The 26,205-nt window shown below is 37.5% G+C and overlaps 1 protein-coding gene across 1 annotated transcript; it reads right to left on the reverse strand.

Annotated features, from left to right (window-relative positions):
* Positions 1 to 9,243: 9,243 nt before the first annotated feature.
* Positions 9,244 to 25,895, reverse strand: LOC135083855 (homeobox protein slou). Its single transcript, XM_063978593.1, has 3 exons — positions 25,454 to 25,895; positions 9,989 to 10,314; positions 9,244 to 9,609 (listed from the first exon to the last, which is right to left on the reverse strand). Exons 1-3 carry the CDS (start codon positions 25,746 to 25,748, stop codon positions 9,361 to 9,363), a joined length of 870 nt encoding a protein of 289 aa, XP_063834663.1. The 5' UTR covers positions 25,749 to 25,895; the 3' UTR covers positions 9,244 to 9,360.
* Positions 25,896 to 26,205: the final 310 nt, after the last annotated feature.

Genomic DNA, 26,205 nt, shown 5'->3' on the forward strand with positions numbered 1-26,205 from the left:
TAATATAAAATTTGTTCTAAATTAATTTTCATAATTTCATTCTTTTTATCGAAATTTCCAAATTATTCATTAACAATAGAGGTGATTCTAGCGCTCGGCGGCCGCTACCGCGGCACGCTTCGCTCGCCTTCGCGCGTTAAGGGTCACTGTTCTAACCTAACCTAACCTACTATTTTCTGCAATACCTACTTTCTGCAACCATACTGTTTTCTGTAATCTCTTTGTTTTACATAAAATTCTTGTGAAAACCACGATCATGTGCCGTATGCTTTGATTTGTGGGTAACGGTGGGTATGTGAAGTGTCATTTTGACCAAACAAATTATTTGGGATATAATATTTGGCAAAATAAAACATTTGCTATACAAACATTTGCCAAGTAAAATTTTGCCAAATGATAATTTGACCAAATGAATTAGTTGCGAAAAGTACATTTGCTAAAAGTTCATTTGGGAAATGAAACTTTGGCGATAAGTTGTTTGCGAAGTGAAATTTGGCGAAAAGTAATTTGGCCAAACGGAAGGATACCATACGACAGATGTGCTTAATATAAAAATTAAGACCCTTTCAGAAAATTCATCAGAATTAAGATCGACGTCAAGCCATCATCACTATATTCTCACTGCAGGTTTAATAATTACTACAAAAATATTTTAAACATTAATAACGCATTTTCACAATTTGCAACATTTTTAGATATTCCAATCAAAAAATGTACATACTTTTACAAGATCCATCATCCACTTTTTTTAATTATTTTGAATATTCATTTTCAGAAAAGAAAATCGAAATGAAGAGATTCTTGACTATTATGGTGGCTGTGGCGGTGATGGTATTGGTGAAATGTGAAGATTATGGTGTCTTGTATAGGACTCAGGGATGTAATAACAATTGTGACGAGTATGGTCGAAAATTATGATGACTATGGCTGAGTTGCACCACCTAACTTTGACCGTAACTTTAACGATAACTGGTATTTTTTGTGAGGTTGAACCCAGACTATGATGTACCTACGTTAGTATAATATCTTTCAAGTAATTTTCAAGATGATCTGGTGAAGGTCACGGGACGTATATTATACCTGGATGCGGGACTGGTAATTATGGAAATCCTTGGGGGAGGCCTGTGTCTGTCGTCGGTCAATTTTTAGATTCAAGAGAACTAAGGTTTTGGGGTATTCCCATCGCCCAGCAGGCTGGCTTTCCTGAAATATTGTTAAACCATTGATTTGGGAAGTATCATTCATCAGTCCTTCACTATATGTAGGTATGTATTGTAGTGTACAGTTCCCAGCTACCCATTTTTTCTTTTTTTTTTCTTTCCCTCTCGTCATCACCATTTCAGCCACAGGACGTCCACTGCTGAACATAGGCCTCCCCCAAGGATTTCTATAACGACTTCCACATCGCACGGTTGGTAGTGGCCTGCATCAGGCAGGCATCCTTTCCCTCTCATCAGATGGTAATTCGAGACTATATGACCGGAAATGGGTAGCTGTAACTGTGGCCCGCTGTTCCATTGCTGTAATAGGGATGAGCTTGTGCAATATCTGCTAAACATACTTTTTTGAACTGTTTGATTTTTCCTAAGATTTTGTATAGTGCAACAACACTACTTTTACAGTGGAAAATTAATAAAGTAACTTTCCTGAACAAGCCTTTTTTGTAGAAATGTGTCTTTTAATTTTTAGTTATTGGTGTCAAAAATGTTATAAGTGTAACGAACTAAACTAGCGCCACCTAGTGTCATAGCTTCTGTAACCTGTTTAAATATGGAAAAGAAATAAAATAAATGCAGTCTGTTATCCGCCATTGTGTAGTTTCAATAGGTTATGGGCCCAGACCCGTTTTTATCAGTTTTTATCAAGTATTTTCGCAGTGTTCAGTAGTAAAATGTCAGGAAATTACTCAGTAAACGTTCCTAAACTGAAAGGGCGTGAGAATTATGACGACTGGGCATTTGCAGTTGAAAATTTTATGATCCTCGAAGGCGTCGATTTGTCTAGTAAAGAAGTGCTAGATGAACAGAATGACAGAAAAGCCAGAGCAAAGATGATCATGACCATCGATCCCACCCTTTACGTACACATTAAAGGGGAAAGTACAGTGCTGAAAGTGTGGAACAAATTGAAGTCACTGTTTGACGACTCCGGCTTCACACGCAAGATCAATCTACTGCGAAATCTGATCTCAATTCGCTTGGAGACGTGTGATTCCATGACTAGTTATGTTACACAGCTAGTAGAAACAGCACAGAAGCTAAAGGGGACTGGTTTTGATATCAGTGACGAGTGGGTAGGCTCTTTGCTGTTAGCGGGTCTCCCAGAGAAGTACAGTCCGATGATCATGGCGATCGAACACTCGGGGATGAAGCTGTGTGCTGATGCGATAAAGACGAAGCTTTTAGATATGGGCACGGATATTGAGGTGAAAACAGAAGGTGCATTCATTGCAAGAAATTCCTCAAAGCGACAAAGTCAAAATGGCAGTTACGGTAATTCAAATTATCGAAGAAGTAATGAAACGCAAAATGTCAATTCTGTCAATGTCAATAATGTAAACAAATCTTCAAAGATTCGTTGTTACAAATGTAAACAGATTGGACATTTCAAGAGCCAGTGTACAGCAGGGAAAGCAAATTTGAATGCATTTAGTGCCGTTTTCTTGACAAGTCAATTCAGTCAGCACGACTGGTATGTGGATTCCGGCGCGAGTACTCACCTAGTATCAAACGAGAAGATGTTGTCGAATGTTTCGTATGAGCCGAAAACCAAAGAAATACTTGTGGCAAATCAGACCAGTGTGCAAGTAATATGTTCAGGAGACTTACAGATTACGACTGCAGTAGGAAACAAGCAGTATGAAGTAAATGTAAAGAATGTCTTATGTGTTCCTAACCTCACCGCTAATTTGCTGTCTGTGAGTAGAATCATCGCGAGTGGAAACAGAGTGGTTTTCAACAAGAAAGGCTGTTTTATCTAAAACTCACAGAATGAATGCATTGGTGAAGCAAAGTTAGAGAACAATGTCTATAGATTGAACATAGCAAGGTCACAGCAAGTTTTGGCAGCGACAGTAAAAACATCAGTAACTACATGGCACAGGCGGCTAGGTCACATAAACTCAAAAGACCTTGGCAAAATGAAGAATGGAGTGGTTGACGGCGTGACATTCCAAGAGAAAAGCGAAATTGACAAATCCAGTTGCACAATTTGCTGCGAGGGCAAGCAAACAAGGCTCCCGTTTCCTATGAGTGAAAGCAAAAGTCAGAATGTGCTGGACTTGGTTCACACAGACCTTTGTGGACCAATGGAGAACAGTTCGCTCGGAATGGCCAGATACATGTTGCTATTTGTAGATGACTATAGCAGAATGTGCTTTGTCTACTTTCTAAAGTCAAAACATCAGACATTCAGATACTTCAAGGAATTCAAGACGTTAGTAGAAAACCAGAAATCCAGGAAGATAAAGGTTCTAAGATCTGACAATGGAGGTGAATTCTGCTCAACTGAGATGGAGGAATACTTGAAGCAAAGTGGCATAGTTCATCAGAAGACAAATGCATACACTCCGGAGCAAAATGGTGTATCAGAACGATACAATAGATCTATTATTGAAAAAGCCAGATGTCTACTTTTTGATGCTCAGTTAGAGAAAAAGTTTTGGGCTGAAGCTGTTAACACAGCAGTTTATATAAAAAATAGATCACCAGCAGCAGGATTGGAATGCGATGTTACACCTTTTGAAGTATGGACGGGCAGAAAACCGAATCTGAGTCACCTGCGAATTTTCGGTAGTCCAGTAATGGTCCATGTTCCGAAAGAGAAGCACAGTAAATGGGATAAGAAAGCAAACAAGATGATCCTAGTTGGCTATTCGGAAAACACAAAAGGCTATCGCTTATACAATCCAGATCAGCGGAAAATAGTTATTGCCAGAGATGTTGTGGTCATGGAGAACTCTAATGAGAACATGAAGGACGAGGATAACACAACCAGCAATCTGCCAGTAAAGAATAGTGAAGATAACCAAGGATTAGACCACTCTCAAGACCAAACTCTGGGCAGTCAGACAGATGTCACAGATGTTGAAGGACATAATGTAAGTGATCCAACTTATGTTCCAGATTCAAGTGAGTCTGACACCAGTTTCCATGACACTATGAGCCCCGAGGAAAATCATGTCACTACACAGCCAGATGTGGAGAATGTTCCAGAAAAACGTGTAAGAAGAAAACCAGATAGATTCACATTTGCTAATATGTGCGTGGAGGAAGTGACAGGGGAACAAATTTCATTAGATGAAGTCATGAATGGACCTGAAAAAGAGCAGTGGAAAAGGCAATTCAAGATGAGTTGAAGTCTTTCGATGATAATGGCACTTGGACACTAGTGGATAGGCCAGATAATGCTACCATAGTCAAGAATAAGTGGGTATTTAAAAAGAAACTAAACAGCGATGGTGGAGTGCGCTTCAGGGCTAGACTGGTTGCCAAGGGTTTTACCCAGAAGAAGGGTGTCGACTTCACAGAGACTTTCTCACCGGTAGTGAGGTATTCCACTTTAAGACTTTTATTTGCCTTAAGTGTTCAATATGATTTCAAAATTAATCATCTCGATGTACCTACAGCATTTCTGAATGGTTATTTAAAAGAAAATGTCTATATGGAAATACCAGAGTGCTCAAATTTTGAAAATTGTGATAACAAAGTGTTAAAGCTAAATAGAGCAGTGTATGGCTTGAAACAGTCTGCCAGAGCCTGGTATATCAGAGTAGAGGAATGCTTGTTGAACTTAGGTTATAAAAAATCTGATCATGAGCCATGTCTTTTTATGTTGTGTAATAATGATGTTAAAGTATTTATTGCATTATTTGTTGATGATTTTTTCGTATTCTATAACTGTGAAAGTTCTTATGATCAGATGAAAAGTGAGTTAATAAATAAATTTAAAATAAAAGATTTAGGTCAGGTAAAGCAATGTCTAGGAATGAGAGTTAAAGTTATGAAAGACTGTATTACTGTTGACCAGGAACAATATATAAACACAATTTTGAATAAGTTCAATATGTCAAATTGTTACACTTCAGACACACCTATGGAAGTGAATTTAAAGTTGGAAAAGGATGTTGATAGTTGTGAAAATAAATATCCATATCAACAGTTAGTAGGTAGCCTTATGTACTTATCTGTATTGACTAGACCTGACATAGCTTTTAGTGTAAGTTATTTAAGTCAGTTTAACAGTTGTTTTAATGAAACTCATTGGAAGCATTTAAAGAGATTGTTAAAGTATTTACAGAAAACTAAAAGTTATGGTTTGGTGTATAAGAAAAATAATTCATTATTGCATGGATTTGTAGATGCTGATTGGGCATCATGCACTTTAGACAGAAGGTCATATACTGGGTACTGTTTCATTATGTCTGGATGTGTTGTATCATATGAATCAAGAAAGCAGAGAACTGTCGCGCTTTCGAGTACAGAAGCCGAGTATATGGCGCTCTCCGAGTCTTGTAAAGAGGCTCTGTATTTGAAAAGTCTTTTATGTGAAATGTTTGGAACAATGTGTGATGTACCTATATGTTTGTATAGTGATAGTCAGAGTTCACTTAAGTTGGCTGTTAATCCTTTGTTTCATAGGCGCACAAAACATATAGAAGTGAGACATCATTTTGTAAGGCAATGTGTGCATGATAGTCAAGTCAAACTTGATTATGTTTCAACATCCAACATGCCAGCTGATTTGTTGACAAAGAGTCTTAGTGCTAATAAACATCATAAGTTTTTAGATTTAATGGGCATATCAGAAGTTTAAGATTGTTCCAAGGAATATTGTTCTGTTTTATGTTTTAGTTGGAATAGTATTTAGTTTATTTCGTTAGGAGAGAGTGTTATAAGTGTAACGAACTAAACTAGCGCCACCTAGTGTCATAGCTTCTGTAACCTGTTTAAATATGGAAAAGAAATAAAATAAATGCAGTCTGTTATCCGCCATTGTGTAGTTTCAATAAAAAAATCGATTGAATTTCATACTTACGAACTCTTAATTTGTCTTTTGCATGCAACCTAATGTGGGTTTCTATTCATTAAAGGTGGTTTAGTGATGTATAATAAAACAATTGTACAACTTGAAACTATTTTATATCAACATCGAATTTGTAAGTGGGTCGTCCACGGGCTACATGTATTTACAGCATTGAGCTTCAACTTAAATTAAACTATGTTATTAAATAATATACAAGACTATTTACAATTTTATTTCATCTTCACTTAAATTGTTGACACAATAATGATATGAAAAAATTTTTGGTTTCGCTTAGAAAGACAATTTTTTTAATGAGATACAGAAAGTCTGACAATATAACTTAAATAAAATAAAAACTTTAAAATAGTTTTATAGTAGGTACCTATATTTTTATAAGGTTTAGATAGGTAGAGTTAGTACACAATAAAATATGAATTAACTTAATCAATATTACAAAGTAACGCTGTGATAATAATGACATGTAAGTAATTACCTGTCTAATAAATATTTTTTTCTGTAAAAACTCTGAAAATTTAACGTCGAGGTATTGAGAATAAGCGTGAAAATTATAGTGTTGTAAAATACAGGCTGCTTAGAATTGTTGACATTTGGTCGTCATAAAAAGAAAATAAACCATTCTTGAGCCTGGCATGAGCGCTGAAGGCATTCTCATATAACAGGGGTGGTCAACTTTATTAGACATAAGATCTACTGTTTACTAACGAAACCCTTGGCGTTCTACCACTTACATACTTCTTGAAATCTTATATGAAACAGCATAGTTTAGTACACAATCAATGTAGTATTTTTTGTCTTGCCACGATCGACTGGACTAATATTCGCGATCGACCACCGAGCCACCCCTGTCATATAATGAGGACTGTCCATTGCAACAGTTGGCGCCGAATATCCCTCTCGTCAAAATTACAAATATGAAAATTGTAATTCCGAAATCACTTCGCTCTGGCGTTTAATTGTGTAGTTACTTGCTCCGTGAAGCGAACTTTAATGAGGGCTATCGTTTTAGCGCTCACCAGTAAGCGCCACTGTAGAGTAAGGTCCTGTCACTTGCTAGTAGCGAAGACAGTGGCACCAACTGGTGAGCGCTAAAGTGGTAGGAGGACCATCGCATTTGCACTCATCAAGATGGCGCCACTGTAGAGTAAGGTCCTGTCAATCTCCAGGGGTGCCAACTGTTAAGTATAAAAACGATAGCCCTCATTAGGCCTTGTGTAACATTCGCCAGTGGTGCCAACTGTTGAATACAATAGTGAGACTGCGCTGTCTTGGGTGCAAGCTGTCAAATCATATTATAGATCTAGCTCTTAACTTAGTCTATGCCTGGGGTATGGAAGTGGCAAGGGATGGGTGACATTGACATATTGTGACGTGACAAGTCATATAATTCTGAAGGAGATCTGGAAGTCTCGCTGACGTCTGACGTTACAAAGACTCTCCCGTGCCGCTCCCAATTACCTCAGGCACTGACTGAATTAAGAAACCTGTAGGTATAAACGCTGCGATCTTTTCACAAGTGTCATGCCCGCTATGTGCCAGAGTAATAGAGACAAGTATTTGAATTTACAATTTAAAATTTTGTGAAAAAGGTAGAATATTTATTATAATAACTAAGAATTATTATTATTCGTTGTTATACAAAAACTATCTCGTAAACCACCATACCCAAATGCTCGAGTACTAACTATAAAATATGTTATTTGGCACAGATCCAAGCACTTAAGTAAAAATAAAGTAGGTACATTAACACTAAACTACTCGTTGATATTTACAACACTCTTTGTACATTTCTTACCTTAAGACTAACTTTTTACATAATTGCGAGAATAATAATTAGAAATTTTGTCGTTAATTTAGTTAATAATGAAATTGCAACACCTTTTTGAGGGTTGATTTCACAACATTGCCTTTTGAGATGTTCATTAAATAAATATAAAACAGTTACAGAAAATTAGTCACATAAGTAGTAAACCAAATTATTTTACTATCTAATTTCAAAGGAAATTACAATATTTACTTGCGATATTTCAATGCGGCCTACCGTTTTTGTGCTCAACAGTTGGCACCACTGGTAATGACAGGACTTTACAGTGGCGCCATCTTGTGAATGCAAAATGCGATAGTAGGTACTACTTTAGTGCCACTGTCATAAGCTTCACCCACACCAACGCGTGCAGATCGCCATCGCCGGAGCGATCAAACACCAAAGACAGGAGGCGTGAACTGTCATAGGTCGCGCGACTAGGGTTGCCAGACTTTAGCCGGACATGTTTGGCTTTTTACGGTCTTGTCCGGCCAAATATTGCCTTGTCTGGCCTGTCCGGCTTTTTATTTGGCCTGCTGCGCCAGACGAAAGTCGAGCCACAGAATAACATGAAGCGCACGCATCAGGATGTTATGTTGGGCAACCGATGATACGATGACATACTCACTCGTGAGCCCCCCCCCCCCCCCGTCACATGTCCGGCTTTTAGGGTAACATGTCCGGCCAAATGAAGCACAGAGTCCGGCTTTGTATTTTTGGACCTGGCAACCCTACGCGCGACCTGTCATTGGCCTTTGATCGCGCCGGTGATGGCAATCTGCACGCGTTGGTGTGGCTGAAACATGAGCCACTAACAAACAAGTGACAGGACTCACTCTACATTGGCGCCAACTTTTGAGTGCTAACAGTTCATTAGAACAGAAAATAGATACTTTAAGCCTAAGCGCAGACCATCGATTTTTCGTCGGCCGATAGTTTAGTCGCGCAGTAGATCAGTATGGGCATGTATGGAAGTGCGCACATTACACCGATATCACCGATTTGATTTGGCCGATTCTTCATACAATTTAAAATCGGGCACAACATCGGCCAACTGAAAATCGGTGGTCTGCGCCTAGTCTAAAGATGCAAAAGAGTGTCCAGTAGATTTCGGAATATGATTTTAAGTATTTGATGTAATTTCTGACACAATAAAATCATTATCCAAAATTTTACGGCGCTTTCCTTATCCATACATATCACAATCGATTCATAATTTCACTTAGACAATTGCACTAAAAGCACTAGTTATGTTAAAAAATGTTTGATAAAAACTAGACCGAAACTGTCACTGGCAAAATTGTTCACTAATGTTTTTCGCCAACACATGTTAGTGATGAACCTTTTATGCTTGATTCGAAGAATATCTTTCAAAAAAGATAATTTTTATCATCACCTTGTGTTCTGCCAACACCTCAACACTAACTGTCACTGTCACTTCAATTTGACAGACCGCACGGGCTGTCATTTTCCTTATCAACCCTAGGATCCTGGGACCCTGGGCGCTGCCACAATCACGTGTGGGAATGTCCCAGACTCCCATGAGAATGGTGGTGGTTCGCTGCAAGGTGGTGGAAGTATGGCGCGTAGGGTCCCGGGCCTGTGAAGGGGTAGGGAACCCCGTGGGAGTATAGCAGCCCTCCAGGGTAGGGGCCGGAGGGGAATCCCCCAGCTGAGGGGGGTGGCACGGTTGGGCTGTTGACGTCCATCCCAGGGTTCTGCTTTTTCCACTTCGTTCTGCGGTTTTGGAACCAAATTTTGACCTAGGAACAAAATATGCGTTTTAAAACTCTTTTTGGTTTGTTTCATATAAGTATATCAAGAAATTGACATTTAATATAAATTGGTACGTGCAGACAACTTGTAAAGTCAGCGTAAAATAGTTCGTGACACCCAAAGTGACCAAAAAGTTCATAACGCATCCTTATTCGAATTGTAACAAAGACATGTCACGAATTATTTGACGCTGACTGTACCAGTTGTCTGCACGAGCAACTAAACAGAGTTTTCATTTCTGAAAATCATTATTTGTACAATTAAAAATAAGATTTATAAAGGGCACAAGTAAGAGCTTAATTTAAAAATAATCAAACTTTGAATTTACATTATGTCTAAAGAATCAGACATTAGTTATATCCGTACCTGTGTCTCTGTCAAACTCAAGCTCAACGCCAGATTCAGCCTCTCGCACACCGACAAATACCTCGTGGTCTTGAACTTATTCTCTAAAGACACCAGCTGTTCGTACGTGAAGGCCGTCCTCGCCCTTCTTGGCTTAGTGCCCCCTTTAGAATCTCTGCTGGAAGACCCAGACTTTCCTTTCTTGGAGCTGGAGCTGGTGGGACTCTTTGGGTCCCCATTCTCGTCCAGATCGGATTGGGTAAGGATGTCGTCATCCATATTGGAGGTTTGGTCGTCGGTCTCCACATCGTCGGCTTCCAGGTCCGAGTGTTGGAGGTGGTCTTTGACTGTAACAAAGATAGACAAAGGTCAGTTGAAGTTTGAAATAAAAATTTGGTGGCATAAGTTCCTACTATAATTTATAACAGGTAAATTACATATCGTCATTTTCATACAAAACATCATCTTTAATCTTTATTTGACACGGGTAAAACCATATCGTGTAATATACATACATGCCATAAAAGCGAAAGGTTACTGATTGACTAACTCACTCATCACGAAATCTCAGAAACTACAAGTGCTAAGAGTCTCAAATTTTGCATGGAGGTTCCTTTTAGAGCGTAGGTACTCACTAAGACGTGATTTTGCAAATTTAAACCCCTGAGGGGGTAAAATGGGATTATTGCCTTCTGTTACAAAAGTTACCCAAATGCCTTTGCAGACAACAGTGACGAATATAAATATCCAAGACAGCAAACTATAAATATCGCGATATTTTAAAACCCATAAACGGGTTACATAAATCACGCTATTTTATAGTTTCCTCATAACGCTATTTTCATAAAAAAAATTCATGTTTTCCAAATGATATAATGGATGTGTCCGTTTCCTGTTCCCATCAGATTTGTTGCCAGTGCGAAATAGTTTTAAAACGGCCATTAATTTTTAATGTAGCAACATCGGTAGCGGAAACATTAAAGTATAATTTACGATTGTTTCGCGTTTAGTAAAATTAGTATTATTTGGACCGCTAATGGCGGGAGGATGTGTAAATATTAGCAAATTGGCCGGCAGTTTATGTCGTTAGTCCGCTCGTATAAAACACGACACAATTCAGTGGAAACGAGACGAATAATTGGAAAAATGGCGCGCAAACAGATTATATAACTCGATAATGTATTAATGAGCACGCAAATATTTGCAAATTTTCTATTATTCGATTACATGAAAGCTTTACAGACCATTTTCTATAAAAAAACTGCAAAAACTAGTTCATCGACTCATCATAACAAAATATGACGTAAAAAATGTAGAGTCATTTATTACTCTGAGAAAGTGGTTACTCTCAAACATTGTTATTCCAGACAATAAAATTAAAATTCCAGAACGGTTTCCATTGAACCTTTCATCTCCAAGTAACATATTACAATTTTATTACCTCTCAAGACAAATGAAAACATGCTATCGGAAACTCTACTTTCTGAAAACGGTTAAACCTTTAGGTCGTATTTGCTTGAGCTGATATTTGAAATTGTGTCTTAACGGTGAAGAATTTGAGTCTAATTGGGTGTGTAATGGTTTGAGTTTTATGCCTTATTGCCTAAAGTCGGGTGTCCACATCATGCAACACGAATTAGCCCGATAAAATTACGGGCAGATGGCGCTGCTGAGTGATATATGGAGGCCACAGTGAATATAACGAAGAATCAAGTATATCGAGTCGTAACGGTCCGTGAAATGTGCACTTATTTACTACTTTTGTAACAAGAGCAGCGACAAAATTTTGTGACAACACCTCTCGCAATTTAATAAATATGTACATAGTACAGCCTCATAGCTAGCTGCTAAAACTAGCCACGAAAGTAATCATTTCAAATATTCATCACGTTCGTAAAAACTAATTTACTCAGTTGTAAAAATATCTGTTTAATGTAAATAAAGACTTACTCATTGTTCCTCAGATTTACAGGTAACATTGATTCTCAAATCAAAATATAAAATTGAGTACATAGGCCCTTAATTAGTAACAGGTATTTTATTAATTGAAGTGCATAATGGGTAAACTTTTATATCTATGTTTAAATAATCTAATCACAATATACCTAACTACTGTCTGCTAAACTGTGTATTGTGTAATACGAGTACATGCACGGACGATGGCACATCAAGACAAGCTCTGTGCCATCCTGTATTAAAAATAAGAGCGATTTTAAAGCAAAAATGTAGAGTATAAAGTGCTGTCAACTGTACAACAATCCTAAATTAATAATGTCTGAAGGTCAGCTCTCCATCGAAAGATATATAGAGATGGCATTTAATGGCGTGGAAAATCAGGAGAGGAAATGAGAGCGTTATTTATGATGAAAAGTGCTGTAGAGTCGTAAAATTCTGTTTCAGAATTTGATTTTAATTAAGATGACTTCGTATGAGATAAAACTGCCTGGATTGCGCCGTGAATGCTTCAAAGTAAACTAATAAGAACGTTAAATCCAGTTTAAATTAAGTATAGAAATTAGATACATAAGAAATTAGTTACTTTCCTCATTATCAAAATGATAATAATTCCAATTCTTTCATGTATTAAGGTGGGCTGACGGTTTATTTATTCTAGAAGGCTGCTTGAAGGCTTACAGAAAATCCAACGCGCCAACAAGTTATAGGTACAATCGTGCTAATAATATCAAATAATACGAATACCTACTGATTTAAGTTGATTTAAATTAAGGGTAAGTTAACGTCAAAGCAAGCTTTGTATTATTTTTACATTCTCTTTACATAAAGAATCGAAAATCTGACGAAGCGTCATATCTATTTATTTATCATCAATTCTCCCATCATTTTCACCAAGTAAAGACTATTTAAAAATAAAATACTTATTTATTTTCACTTTAAAATTAAACATGGATTATTTTAACTTATTTTTTTTTTTTATTTTAGACATTTCTTCACACACCTGGGTGATAACGTTCATTACGGCTGTATTTAACTGTAGCCGGTAGCTGAAAGTTTCATCCTGAAGCCAAATAAACAAATCACGTACCGCGTGAGCCGTTAGTCCGTCGCTACGCGCGCCACGCGCTAATCGCCTTCGCGCTATATTTCACTCCGCGCGACAGCTGATCAACTATGCCGATTGTAACCTTAGCTCTGACGTAGTAATGAAGTTGATTAGTCGAAACTAATATACGTCGGGCCAATATGAAGGCAAACGATTGCTATTTATCGCCGTGCGATAAGAATAATACATTAGACCTCTTATTAATAAAAAGTTACACCTAGGATGACCTCTGGATTAAAATGATATTTCCATACTAAATGACAATTTAAGCCAGAGTTCGAGTAGGGTGTAACTTTTATTTATAAGGGGTAATTATTATAAAAGTAAATGATAGAGATTTTAGAAAATTTCCCCGGGGCTGTCCATGGAAGTCTTCCGGCGACTTGGCCTACTTTTAGCTTGATCCACGGACCAAGTCACCGGATTGATTTTTTAAATGTTTTTTCTTGGGCCATTGGTTCTAAGTTCAATGTTCTATGTTCAAAACTAATAAAAGTATAGTCGGTTAGTTAAAGTTATTAATTTGAGCAAAAAGAGCGTATTTCGAAAAAAATCAAGACAACGCTTGCGAATAGAGTATCATTTTACATCTCATCAAAGCCTTCAGAAGCTCGCTACATTTACCAAAGAAAATATCAGGAGTATGCCCTGAAATATACACTAGATCTCGATCCCTTCAGGATGGTGCCCTGAATAGCACCCTTACACGATGTACCGACCCCCAAATAAAGCAGGGTAGGCAAACATCGGCGTGAACAAGCCAGCTAAGTTGCAGGGATTTACAGGTTTGCGGGGAGACCGGGGCTGGGAGGCTGTAGTGCGTTGTGCGGAACACGATGTTCATAAATATGTTATTGGAGCACTTTCACAGGAAACAAAGGTCTTATACTTTGGTAGTACGCTTTGTTAGACTAAAAGCTCTGCCTACTATGTAGGATTCAGGCTGGTACAAGACATTGTGATACATATTACGCAAAGTAATTTGTTAAATCGTCAGCCGTTTGGTGTAGTGGTTCAGAACGGACTACTATTCCGAGAGGTCCCGGGTTCGATTCCCGGCCGGGCAGAAATTGAAATGATGAATTTTAATTTCTGTGATGGGTCTGGGTATTTTCTATGTATAATATGTATGTATTTACCAAAAGAAAAGTATTTATGTATGTTTATATCCGTTGTCTAGCACATTTAATGCCTATTTAATACTGAGATGTATGTGCAATTCCCACCTTATCATCAAAGATGTTCGCGTAGGACCAAATTATTTTAATGTTTCTATAGTTAATAGAAGGCACCCTAGGACGACTTATCAAAAAAAAAAGTCATTTGGAATGAATTTAAGTAAAAAAAGGATAATCCACGGTGCCGTGTAGTCGGCCTGGCAGCATGTGTGTGGCCGACAACACGGCGCCGTGGGGAGGAGAGATTATCTTGTTTTAATCTATTTTATGGTTTATTTATATTTTATTATTAGGTTAATGGATGAAAATAAACAATTAATAATTTGTGGAACTTAAAAGTTTAGTGTTTATTATTAAAAAAGATAAAATTCAAAAGAAAAACATACACAAATCGTAAATTTATATGAAAAACAGGAAATAGTTTTGTTTCTAAAAAATAAAATGCTTAAAAGTCTGAAAACTATGAATGAAAATTACAAAAACATTGGGTACAGAAACCTGGCGATCTGTCGCATCCTTTACATTCATATAAATATATATATGTGTATATATATTTTTGATTATATTATTTTGTCACAAATTCATATTTTAGCACCAGAAATCGAAGAATTATCAGTAGAAAAGCGCTTCGATGGACCCGGCACTTCACTCATTTTGGCGCGAAAATTACGCGTGATTGACAGCCGTCTATAAAATACAAATATCACGCTAGTCAAAATCCGAAAAAAGTATTTGTGAGATCGACAAATCGTGCGTGTGGCTGCACGAGCTACGTGACCCTGCCGTGAAAGCCGGCGGCATACAGCCTCATAGAAACGATACGGTCGCGATCCACGGCGCCGTGTGCTCGGCCCCCCGCCCCTCCACGGTGCCGTGGAAGTGGCCTCCTACCGCTCCACGGCGCCGTGTATTCGGCATTAAATGTGCTAGTACCCATAGTACAAGCTTTGCTTAGCTTGGGACTAGAGACGCAGTGTAAAATGTCCAATATTTATTATTATTTATTTAAATCTTTATAATGTTGTCACAGTATCTGTAACCAAACTTCTCCGAAACAGCTTGACCGATTCTTAGGAAATATTATGTGTATATTCAGTAGGTCTGAGAATAAGACAAACTATTTTTCATGTCCCTAGATAGCACTGCTAGTAAATAAAGATTCATTTATATCTTGCAAAACCAGTTACCTAGTCTTCGTTTTCAAAGGACATAATAAATACCAAAAGAAAGCCTTGGTTCATGATTTAGAAGCTACTAAAGTAAGATGTTATAACAAAGGTTTGAGGAATCTGAGGGACAATAGGTCATCTGGATTTCTTCTCCATCATAGGAATCTTATCTTAAAGTAGCATGAAACGGAATGATTGATTTCCATATTCTCGATCTACTCGATCGATCGAGACAACAGAACCAAACGAGTGCACTTAGTCAACCCCTCGGGCCCCAAATCCGCCGAGGAAAGCACTTGTAATCAAGCCTTTATTAATTACAAACTTCGACCGCAGCCACCCCACCCCGCCCTCCCCTCTCAAGCAATTACCATCTTTAGGCTCTGTTTGCTAAAGTTAAAAATCCCAAAACGGATCGCTATTAACCCAAACTCAGCCTTATCTTTTGGGCGTAAGCTTCGGAAGCTTCAGGCTATTATGTACAAGCAATATTGAGCTTACTAGTTGGTAAGTTAAGGTGGTTTTTTGGTGGGGATCTGTTGATGGCAAACAAGAACCATCAATTTGTTAAATGAAGAAAGTGGAGAGTAATTTTGTGCCGGATCGGTGGCGAGGCGTGTTCGCAAATGGAGTCTAGTAGTGTTTCAGTTGGGGACGTCTTAAATGCGATATTATTCACGCATATAAGCACTTATTTCTTGATTAGTTCTTGGGTGAACTGAAATTGCGTCTGCATGATACATTTTCGTGAAAGAGAAAAAATGCAAGCATTCGAGTACGGCAGTAGACACCATTCTGTCACAAAACAAGTGGTTATTGATTGTTGTCATTTCTTTTATTAATTTTGTAGTCGCTTATCATATTCCAAGTTAAGTACGTCTGTCTTTGTATCATTTAAATTCGCAGATATAAAATGATCATCCATACTTAAAAAAAGAACATAATTATGACAGTTTCATATACTTAGTGCTACATATTTTTTCAGTGAGACTTATTTAACGTAAATAAGACTGAAAATATTAACGTCAGCTTACTTCGCCCTCATCATCACGTGAGATGCAGTGCAAGCTTTTCCAGGTAGTTAAAAGAGTTATAAATTAGCAGTAGGTATAGACCAAAAACGTAAAGTGAACTCAGTATGACGAAACTAAGCAAGAAACTAATTTTGACAATCAAAATTGTCACGATATCGTTGAATTCAGACTGCGAATCTCGAATTTTATCGAATACGCAAACGATTCGAAGACGAAAGTTGTTCATGCTAGAGGTACTGCATACACGATAAAATAGAATCAATTTCAAGTTGTTTACAAGATGTTAACGATCTATAACTTCTCAATTTCAAAGTATTCCTCCCAAAGTACTTAACTCTTCGGAAGGATTAAAACAATAACTCCTTCCCAACCCTCCAATACCAGGGAATTAAAACAAACTGTACCGGAAGCGGAAATGCGTGTTAACGAGGGTTTTATGTTGGCAACACTGCGCGCTGACTTTTTAATTAGCCCCCGAATTACCCTGAATTGCGTGATAACTCCCCGTTCTTTTACGAGAATACAAATTGGGTGGAATCTGTGTAAAAGGGGTAATTATATAACCAAAATACCTTTCTGTAAGTCGACGTTTAGACGGAAATACTATTCTACGACAAGAGAAAAATTATCAAACCTCAATCATGTCTTTCTAAACAATACCGGTGGTGCAGTTTCTAACACGAAACTTGGAAACTCATAATGTTACAATACATTCACTTAACAGACTTAACACACACAGCAAGAGTGGAACAGATTTTGTAAGTTATACTGGTAATACACTTTGCTTTGTATAGTGGTCTACTCAAACAAGTACACCTTAGAGAAGAGAGTTTTATTATGACATTTTAATAAGCTTTAAGAGAAAAAAACGTGATAGAGACGTATCTCAGGTGAAAGAATTCACTGCACTGATATTTTAGCAAGAATTTCAATGGTTCAGAAACGGATGAATTAGCCGGGAAATTCGCGTGTGAAAATCTTTTGTACGAAATATGAAATTCAGCAAAGTCATCATTGAAATTCAAAAATCGACGTCCTGAATGGCTTGAACCATGAAAGAACACCAACAAAACGAAAAGCTCTATATCTCTCGGACACCGCTCAAAACGCTTACCCAGCGAATAACCCGGCATTTATTGCGTCCGGCCCTACCCGGACGCGTCCGACCGGACTTAAAGGCCCAAAAAATAACCCACCCTAAACGCTTCTGGAATTTATGTCCTCGTCTTGACCCTTGCGACGCCTTATTCACCTTTATTTTTATTTGACTGAGCAAGGAACAAATCTTAGTGCAAAGGGGATAATAAAATAATCGTTAGATTCGTTTAGACGAGTCTAATTTCACGGATTGGTGCGCAAAGGGACGCGGCCGTGTAGGGTTAACTCCGTCTCGCTCGCTCGCGGGTATTGGGTAAGCTGTCTCGCTCCCCCGCCGACCAATCGACGTGAATCGCAGAAGTTGGGTATTACCTATTCTTATATTCGGCATTTGTGGGTTTACGTAGTCCTGCTTTTGACATCAAAGATGTTTTAGAGTGGAATCCTTATTCGTCTTTAAAATGTTCTGTATGACGCCAAGGCTTTAAGAAAATCAAAAACATAGGTATGCACTATAAATATTTCAGCTTCTACAGATACAGAAATTAGATAGGTAAGGTATGATGGGCGTTTTACGTTGTTGTTGTTGTCCTATTACGAACAAATAGACGCTAACTCTGGCTGCTGATATCTAATCTGAATAATAGGTATGGCCTGCAACTTGACAAAGCACTTTCTCTATTGAACCATCATCCTAGACTGCATATAGTTAGTGAGATTGCTGGACCCCTATAGAATAATAAATAAAAGTTCATGGAATCTCTAAATTTACATCAATGTAGAGTTTTACAGCTAAAGATAGATGGACAGATAGATGTCGTTAGAGACCGTTGAAAAAAATGTTTCACTGCAATCACCTGTAGACCTATTAGATACAGTATTTCAAGAAACAATCACAGTTCCATGATTTTTTATAGACAAAACGAGGCACAACTAACGATTTGTTTACTTATTTATCATTGCATCTAAACGTCTTCCGAAGCGTCTTGATACTTGCCAAATTGTCCGCGCAAAATAATAGCACATTAGTGCGATGGACCGTGAACGATTGATACTTTACGTGTCCACTGTCCACGTGAAGTGGGGTTCGAGCAAGAGACTTATCGTAACAGGATCTTATCGGATCGTAGAATAGCTGGATTGATGTTACGCTGCCTACATGGTAAGTTTAATATTCAGTTGATTCTGAAGAGTTTTGAGGAAAATACAAAACCTGCTATAGTTCTTTCAAGTTTTTCAGGGGTCAGGCATTTTCTATTTATACTAGCGGCCGCCCGCGACTTCGTACACGTGGATCCCGTTTTACCACCTTAGGGGTGGAGTTTCGTAAAATCCTTTCTTAGCGGATGCTAAGCTTACGTCATGACATCTACCTGCATGCTAAATTTCAGCCCGATCCGTCCAGTGGTTTGAGCTGTGCGTTGATAGATCACTATGTCAGTCAGTCAGTCACCTTTGAGCTATTATATTTATATGATTGTATCTGTATGTAAAAGCTTCTTTAAAACCGTTCAGAGCATAATATCAAGTAGGTAGTTGGGCAAAGCCTAGCTGAAAAACGCGGTGCTTTATTGCTGAAATCAGTGATTTGTTTGTTTCTGGAATGATTTGAGGTATAAACTTTATACCATTAATAATTCAATACAATTGAATTGATGGAAAATACTGTTATTGCAATAAGATTAGAAATAAGAAAGCTGTTTCCGTGCTTATTCAATAGAACCAAAGTCCAAAAAAGCAAAACCTGAAAACAGTTTCAAAATCACGCGTTGTGTCTATGTATAGACTATCAGACGATTTATTATCTCGAAAAAATACTCTTTACAAAAAATAAAGGAATGGAATTTTACGCCTCCTTGATGCACGTCCAGGGTAACTAGTAGAAACACACCTCCATCCTCCAGAAATCTCTAGATCATCTTGTACAGTAATTTAAATCACTGCCAAAAACATGGCCGTTGATTGTAAAATAACAACGGTTTTCAGCATGTCAATATGTTGATAGTCCGCGCAACATTCCTCGCTGCGCCGCGACGTGTCGCCGTAAATCAAACGCGTGCGCGCGCGCCGATGATAGGTTTACAGCTTCCACACTTCGATTAAGATTGCACAATTGATTGGACGATAGTATGGCAGGGGAATTAAGATTTTAATTAGGTGTAGCGAGGTTGCAAGTAGTTTCTGATCTTTTTAAAATTGTGTTCTACCTGTAAGCATTTTTAGAAGATCTTGGACTAATTTCCCTGAATGGGACGCATAAAAATCAATTGTTTTAGAGGTCCCACTTTGGTCAAAGCGCATAATTAACAGGCTTAAATAAAAAGATGGTGCCTAGTGGCTGTGCATAAAGAAAGAAGACTTAATTTTAAATTATTGATATTTTTTTGTGGAAATCAATCACAAACTGCAATTTATCATTTAATCATTTAATCTTCTAAATAAATTAAGATGAAATTTGGTAAAGATTGATTACACTGGTCAACAAAATTTTAACTTTGTCGTGCCACACGGACTTTTTTGATATTTTTTAGTTTAATTGGTGATTGTAAGAAAAAACCAACTGTTAAACAAAATTTGCTAGACAAGGATTTTGTTCTATTGAGGAATTTGAAATATTAGGAAAAAACGCAGATCTCGTAAATCAAAAGTTTATTTTTTTTATAAATAACTTAATAATCTAAGATTTTCTTGATTATTTAGCTTCTGGTTGGTCTCTTTTAATTATCCAGCAGTAATCTGCTAACATATTTGGGCTCCATTTGCCCTGGTACCGATATTCCATATTAGAAATGTTCTGATGGAACCTCTCACCGTGCTCGTCGCTGACAGCCCCTAAATTGTCAGAAAAAATCCAGGTGCGAGTCTAAAAAATAGATCTTAAGTGAAATGTTGCAACCCAATGCTTGATATGACAATAATAGCTCTCTAACCCACTCTCTGTAGCTGCCACTCTTGTGTTTACCCAAAAAATTTGCAACAAAATTTTTAAAATCCTTCCATGCAGATTTTTCTAAATCGCTTAATTTTTATTCAAATCATGAATCTTTTATTAACTCCCTAATTTGAGGGGCAGCAAAAATACCCTCTTTTATCTTTGTATCACTTATTTTAGGGACAACACATTGACCTGAAGTGGACGGTTGTGAATTGTCGTTCTCAACAGACGTAGTTGCAACTGGTATTAGTTCTGGCAATTTTTTTACAATGAGAGGCTGGTCTTATAGCTGAAGATAAGTTAGGGTAAATAACTGTGTTTTTTTTTTCTTGTAATTTATACATTTTATGTCAGTGAGACAAAAATAGCAATCAGAAACGTGATCTCGCTGTTTAGTTCATATCATGGGTACAGCAAACGGCATAGGTCGTGCACCTTCGTTCCAAATATGAGGGTCGTTATGCAACAGACATAAGGGGACCAGGATTTGTCTTGATGGGCGGCAGAAAAACCAAAACAAGGGTGATAACACTCCAACACAAGATTCGTAAAATTTCGTCGTTGTTTTTTGAATGTAAGTTCTCCGCAGACATAGCAAAAAGAGTTAGGATCATTATTACACTTCCTCGACATGTTCACAGGGTTAATAAATCCAAAACAATGTTCAAATTCAACGACAAATAATTTTATAACGATTTACTTGTAAGCATTTCTGTTAATTTACTGCCGTAGTACTAGTTATGAGTATTACCGTATCACAACAAACATGAGGCTAATTGACATAAGACAACTGTGTTTTAATAATGAGGGTGGATTGATAAAACAAAATTAGCTATCAAAGTTCGTGTGGCAAAACCAGTGTTGACCAGTGTTATATTTCGCACCAGTCGCATAAAGCTCAATAAATATATATCAAATAGTTAGCGGTACTTCTAGGCTCCTTAGCTCATTTCAAATCACGCCTGTAGGGCAAAAAATCATGAAACATGTAAAGGCTTACACGACTTTATAAAAGCTTAAAATTTCATGATTTGTAAGTATGTACTTACAATATTCATTAGTTCAAACTATGTAAAAAGATATTGTTTTTTTTACATCTCGATACGCAAAAGCATAACTTTCCTAAAACCGAACTGGACCAACACTTCGGTCCATAAATCAGCGTCCTGCGCCGTCCAACATAATTCACCGCGTAGCCGGCCACGACGACAGCCTAACAGCTTCCCACTCGATTGAGATGCATTCTCATATTAAGATGTGGAAATAATACTTAATGTTATAGTTATCTTCATCAAGAAACATGGGATTTAATGGATAAGGCTCTTTTGAAAGCAATAAAAGCTATGAAGCTTTTATGAAAAAAGCTTTATAATTTTAGGGACCTTGTTGAGGTAGCTACTTACTTATGTTTTTGTAAAATCCTAAATACAAACTGTTTTCAGTCATCTCTTGTGGCTAAAGCCACTTAAAAGTATATAATTAATCTACTTTGATAAATATTAATATTTTTTAACACTAAAACTCGTGGTACATTTTTGTTCTAATTTTATTCGTAAACTAGCAATGATAACTGTAGGTAGGTATAGATATGTACTAGGTTTTAAGACCCTGTTTAAGAGGTAGTGTTTCTTCTATTATTACACACATAAAATTTGACGATTTTTTTTATTATAATAATATTTTGATCACATAAATAAAGCGAAAAGAAACCTATAAAACCATAGTAAGAAATTGCAGGTTTTAACTGCGCGATGCAAATAATGGTCAATGTCAATACAATCAGAAATGTTATTTCAGCTGTTTCAAGCAAGTTTAAAATTAAGATGACTCCTGACCGGTGGTCGCGCGTATAAATCAATATCCAAACAGCCGTGTGCGCCGACAAATTTACTGCTTCCTCGCCGGTGGCACTGCGATTGAGATATTGTGCTTTTATTCGAATAAAGTGGCCCCTAAATTATGGTTATCATCCTTAAAACATTGGGGCAGGCAATTTGGAAGTTTGGAAAGAACAGCGATATGAAAATTAGTAATTTGGCGATTTTTTCAGGGGTTGCGTAAATAAAAACAAATTAGTTAGCATCGCTCAGTAAAAGATATAAAAAACAAATGGAATTACTCATTACGTTATTAAGTAACTAGGTATGCTTACTTATTAAAATAGATTACATTATTGAATGTCAAAATTAATAGGTCTGCTAAAGTTTTTCTAGATTTTTTGCAATTGCTAAAAAGCAATTCTACACAAAATCTAGAAAAATTTATTATTGTAACCTCATTATTTCGAAGTAAGATCAATTTCAAAATTTAATAGTAGCATTTAAGTTATAATTATAAATAAATCACTTATTTTGCTTTTTATACAATTTGAAAGTTGGTGTAAAGACGACTCTCTAAAATAGATAGGTATCTGAAAACTTTTCTAACTGAAACCATTTTTCTGTACCCATTCATTACACGCTCAGATCATAGAAATTACACGAGTAATTGAGCAGAATAACAATTTCTTGTCACAATAAATAAATGCCGGCGTTTAAAAAAAACTGATTTGCTTTAACAAATAAATAATAATTAGACCACTTTTAAATAGACCAAATAGGAAATGCCATTTTTGAACCATTATGCTCTTGATTGAGTACGTGACATACGGACAAACCTTTTGTACAGCTATCTGTGTTCAGTTTAATCAATTTGGGGCCTTATTTCGTTGAGATAACGGTATTTAAACGTGCAGTTCGAATCACGGTATCAATAAACAGGTAATTGGTTTCCCTGACACTCTTGACGTCTCTATCATGTAGTACGTGACGATGACTTTTTGCTCGCTCACACTATACAGGGTGTACCATAACAAAGTTGACGCTTGACCACCTTAGAACTTATATTTCTTCGCAACGACTAGAACCAACGCCCATATGTTTTCAAATTAATGGACAAAAGACAAAATTGTGGGTGCGATTGAGTATGGTAATTTCGTGCACACGAAACATTTTTTTTAAGTTATCATGCTTCGTTGATAGTACATGAATCAAAATTCCGTACTATGAAAATGTATGGTGACGCTTTAGCCGTTTGCCGCACGCGTATCTCTCGCATCCGTTGGAATCACCATACTTTTTCATATTGCTAATATAGCGCCCCGCGATCTACGGAAATCAATATTATAAACTCTTTTATTTATACCCCACTAATTTTATTTAATGTGAATTTCAGTACAAATAAGCCGTGACAGCTGCCCAACGATGACACCTCTTAAGTCTGACACTAGTTTTTTTAATTGAACTTGTGATACCTAGGTAAGGAATATTTCAGCAACGAAAAGTTCACCAATGTCCACCGGAATTTTATTTTTTTATACTGCGTAACGTACAAAGATTGGTAGATTAATTTTCATTCTTTATTGCACTAAAAATTTTATAACAATTTGCGAATTAATGCCTCGGAATGATTTTATTTATTTTCTATAGCTCTTTCACTTGTCACGGATTTTGAAACACCCTGTATATTACTTTATTGAAAGTGAGTGGCTTGTCAGCACCCGTTAGCTTCCATTTAGCAGCCTGAGCATAGAGCCGAGCCTAAATAGACCCATTGTCGTGTAAAATACATTACGGTAGAGCGAAAATAGATGAAAGTTCTTGTAAACGATGCATTTTATTTTATTTACTAACTTAAAAAATCTACGTCTAGATAAGATTATATTCGTACATAAGATCTATACTAATATTATAAATGCGGAAGTAACTATGTCTGTCTGTCTCGCTTTCACGCCTAAACCACTAAACCGATTTTGATGAAATTTGGCATAGAGATAGTTTGAGTCCCGGGAAAGGACATAGGATAGTTTTTATCCCGCTTTTTGAAGCAGGGACGCACGCGATAAAGTTTTCCTGTGACAGAAAAAAATCCACGCGGGCGAAGCCGCGGGCGGAAAGCTAGTAATAAATATACGCATTGTCATGTAGAGTAAGAGATAATATCAGTAAAAGTAGAATTAAGCGGAATTAGAGAGTTTTGATAAACAATGCTTATTTTGTATTAACCTAGCTTTTTTAAATATTTTGCATGTGCATGTTGCAATTTTTTAGAAAAACAATCACAACAATGTGTATTGTATGTGAACACATTTATACATCATTTTGCACTAATTAAAAAACTGTACTGCGATGGATTTCACAGCACAGAATAAAAAAGAAAATATTTTATATTTTCCATAGCAAAACAATTTATGAGACTGTAATAGGTATTAATAACTACTTGAGCAGTTTTTGTTTATAATTACGAACCTCCGTACGAGTTGATAGTTCAAAACTTTCAAAAACTGAAGTCATTTGCAAATAATGACAGAAATTTTAAATAACCTTCCTTCTGGTGCAGTTAAAAAAGCTCTAAGATGTTATTAAGAGATAAAATTAGTTTGCGTTTGAGGTTTTTTTTTAAATTTTTAGTGTATCTACCTATGCTTTAATAACTTTACTGTAGGTACTATCCTGCTTATTTTACTCATACACAGCAACTAGTATTAACTGTTATACAAAATAAACGATTCGCAAAAAAATAGTATTTAAAAGAGCTGAATGACTTATCATCTTCTACTATATAAAAATAAGTCGGGTTTTCCTCCCTGACGCTATAACTCCAGAACGCACGAACCGATTTCCACGGTTTTGCATTCGTTGGAAAGGTCTCGGGCTCCGTGAGGTTTATAGCAAAGAAAATTCGGGAAAAGGGGGTAAAACAGGATCCACGCGTACGAAGTCGCGGGCGGCCGCTAGTTATTTTATAAAACCTAATTTGCTACCCAAAATTGTATTTATTAGATTTTTTGATAAGAGATATTTATTTTGATTAATTTGCATTTTTACGCTTTTGTCAGAAATTTCTCTGGTATTTTTAAGATTCCTTAACACAATTATTTGTAATACTTAAAACACGAAAATTAAGTATTATAAAAACACGCACACTCAACGAAAGAAAAAACAAAACAGTACCTATCTAACCCTAAACTCACCGGAGTCACTGTCATCCCGGTCGTAGTGCGGCCTCCAGTACTGTTCATCGTATCGCAGCGGCACCTCCGACCGTCCCGTGAACTTGTTGGGGTCCAGGATGTTCTCCACGGAGAACGCGATGGCCTGCCTCTCAGGAGGCCTGGTCAGCCCCAGCCGCCGCGTCAGGTCCACCGGAGCCGCCTCCTCCACCCCCACGACGTCCACCTCCCCGTTCGCCTCGCATTCCGCCTCAGTCTCCCCGTCAGGCTCCTCGCGCCTGTCCTCCGATCCTCGCGCCATCGCGAGCATCGTCATAGCACCGCCTATATCCTGAATACTCGTCGCCAAAACATACGACCGACAACCGTTCGATTAACACTTCCACACATTCGTCCTCATCAAAGTACGTACGAATTCTTAACCCTCAATTCGCACTGTAATCCCACGTCCGGCGCGGCTCAACATTCGGGCATCACAACACGCTGTCAACTGGCTGGCTAGAGGCGGGCGGGGCACACGCGGTGGGGGCCAGCAGCTCGCGCTCCCGATTGGCGGCGGCAAACGAGGCGTGCCCGGGGTGGAGAAACGTAATCGAGCAATAAGGTTTAAACAATTTCGTTTAATACGTTGAATTATGTAAGAGAGCGGCGGGCAAGTAATCGCGCACAAGCGATAACGCCATTTGCGCTACTTCGTTACGTATTAATGGTGCAGGAAATTGACTTATGAATTTTAGAGGTTGAGGTCGCTGAAGATCGGGCTAAAGCGGCCC

The sequence above is a fragment of the Ostrinia nubilalis genome, chromosome 24 (genome assembly GCF_963855985.1).
Source record: "Ostrinia nubilalis chromosome 24, ilOstNubi1.1, whole genome shotgun sequence".
NCBI classification, from domain to species: Eukaryota; Metazoa; Arthropoda; class Insecta; order Lepidoptera; family Crambidae; genus Ostrinia; species Ostrinia nubilalis.

Coding starts and splice junctions, on each gene's coding strand:
- LOC135083855 (XM_063978593.1), bottom strand. CDS start 25,748: ATGACGATGCTCGCGATGGCGCGAGGATCGGAGGACAGGCGCGAGGAG. Junction 10,315..25,453: donor CCGGGATGACAGTGACTCCG/GTGAGTTTAGGG, acceptor TCTTTGTTACAG/TCAAAGACCACCTCCAACAC. Junction 9,610..9,988: donor TGAGTTTGACAGAGACACAG/GTACGGATATAA, acceptor TTTTGTTCCTAG/GTCAAAATTTGGTTCCAAAA.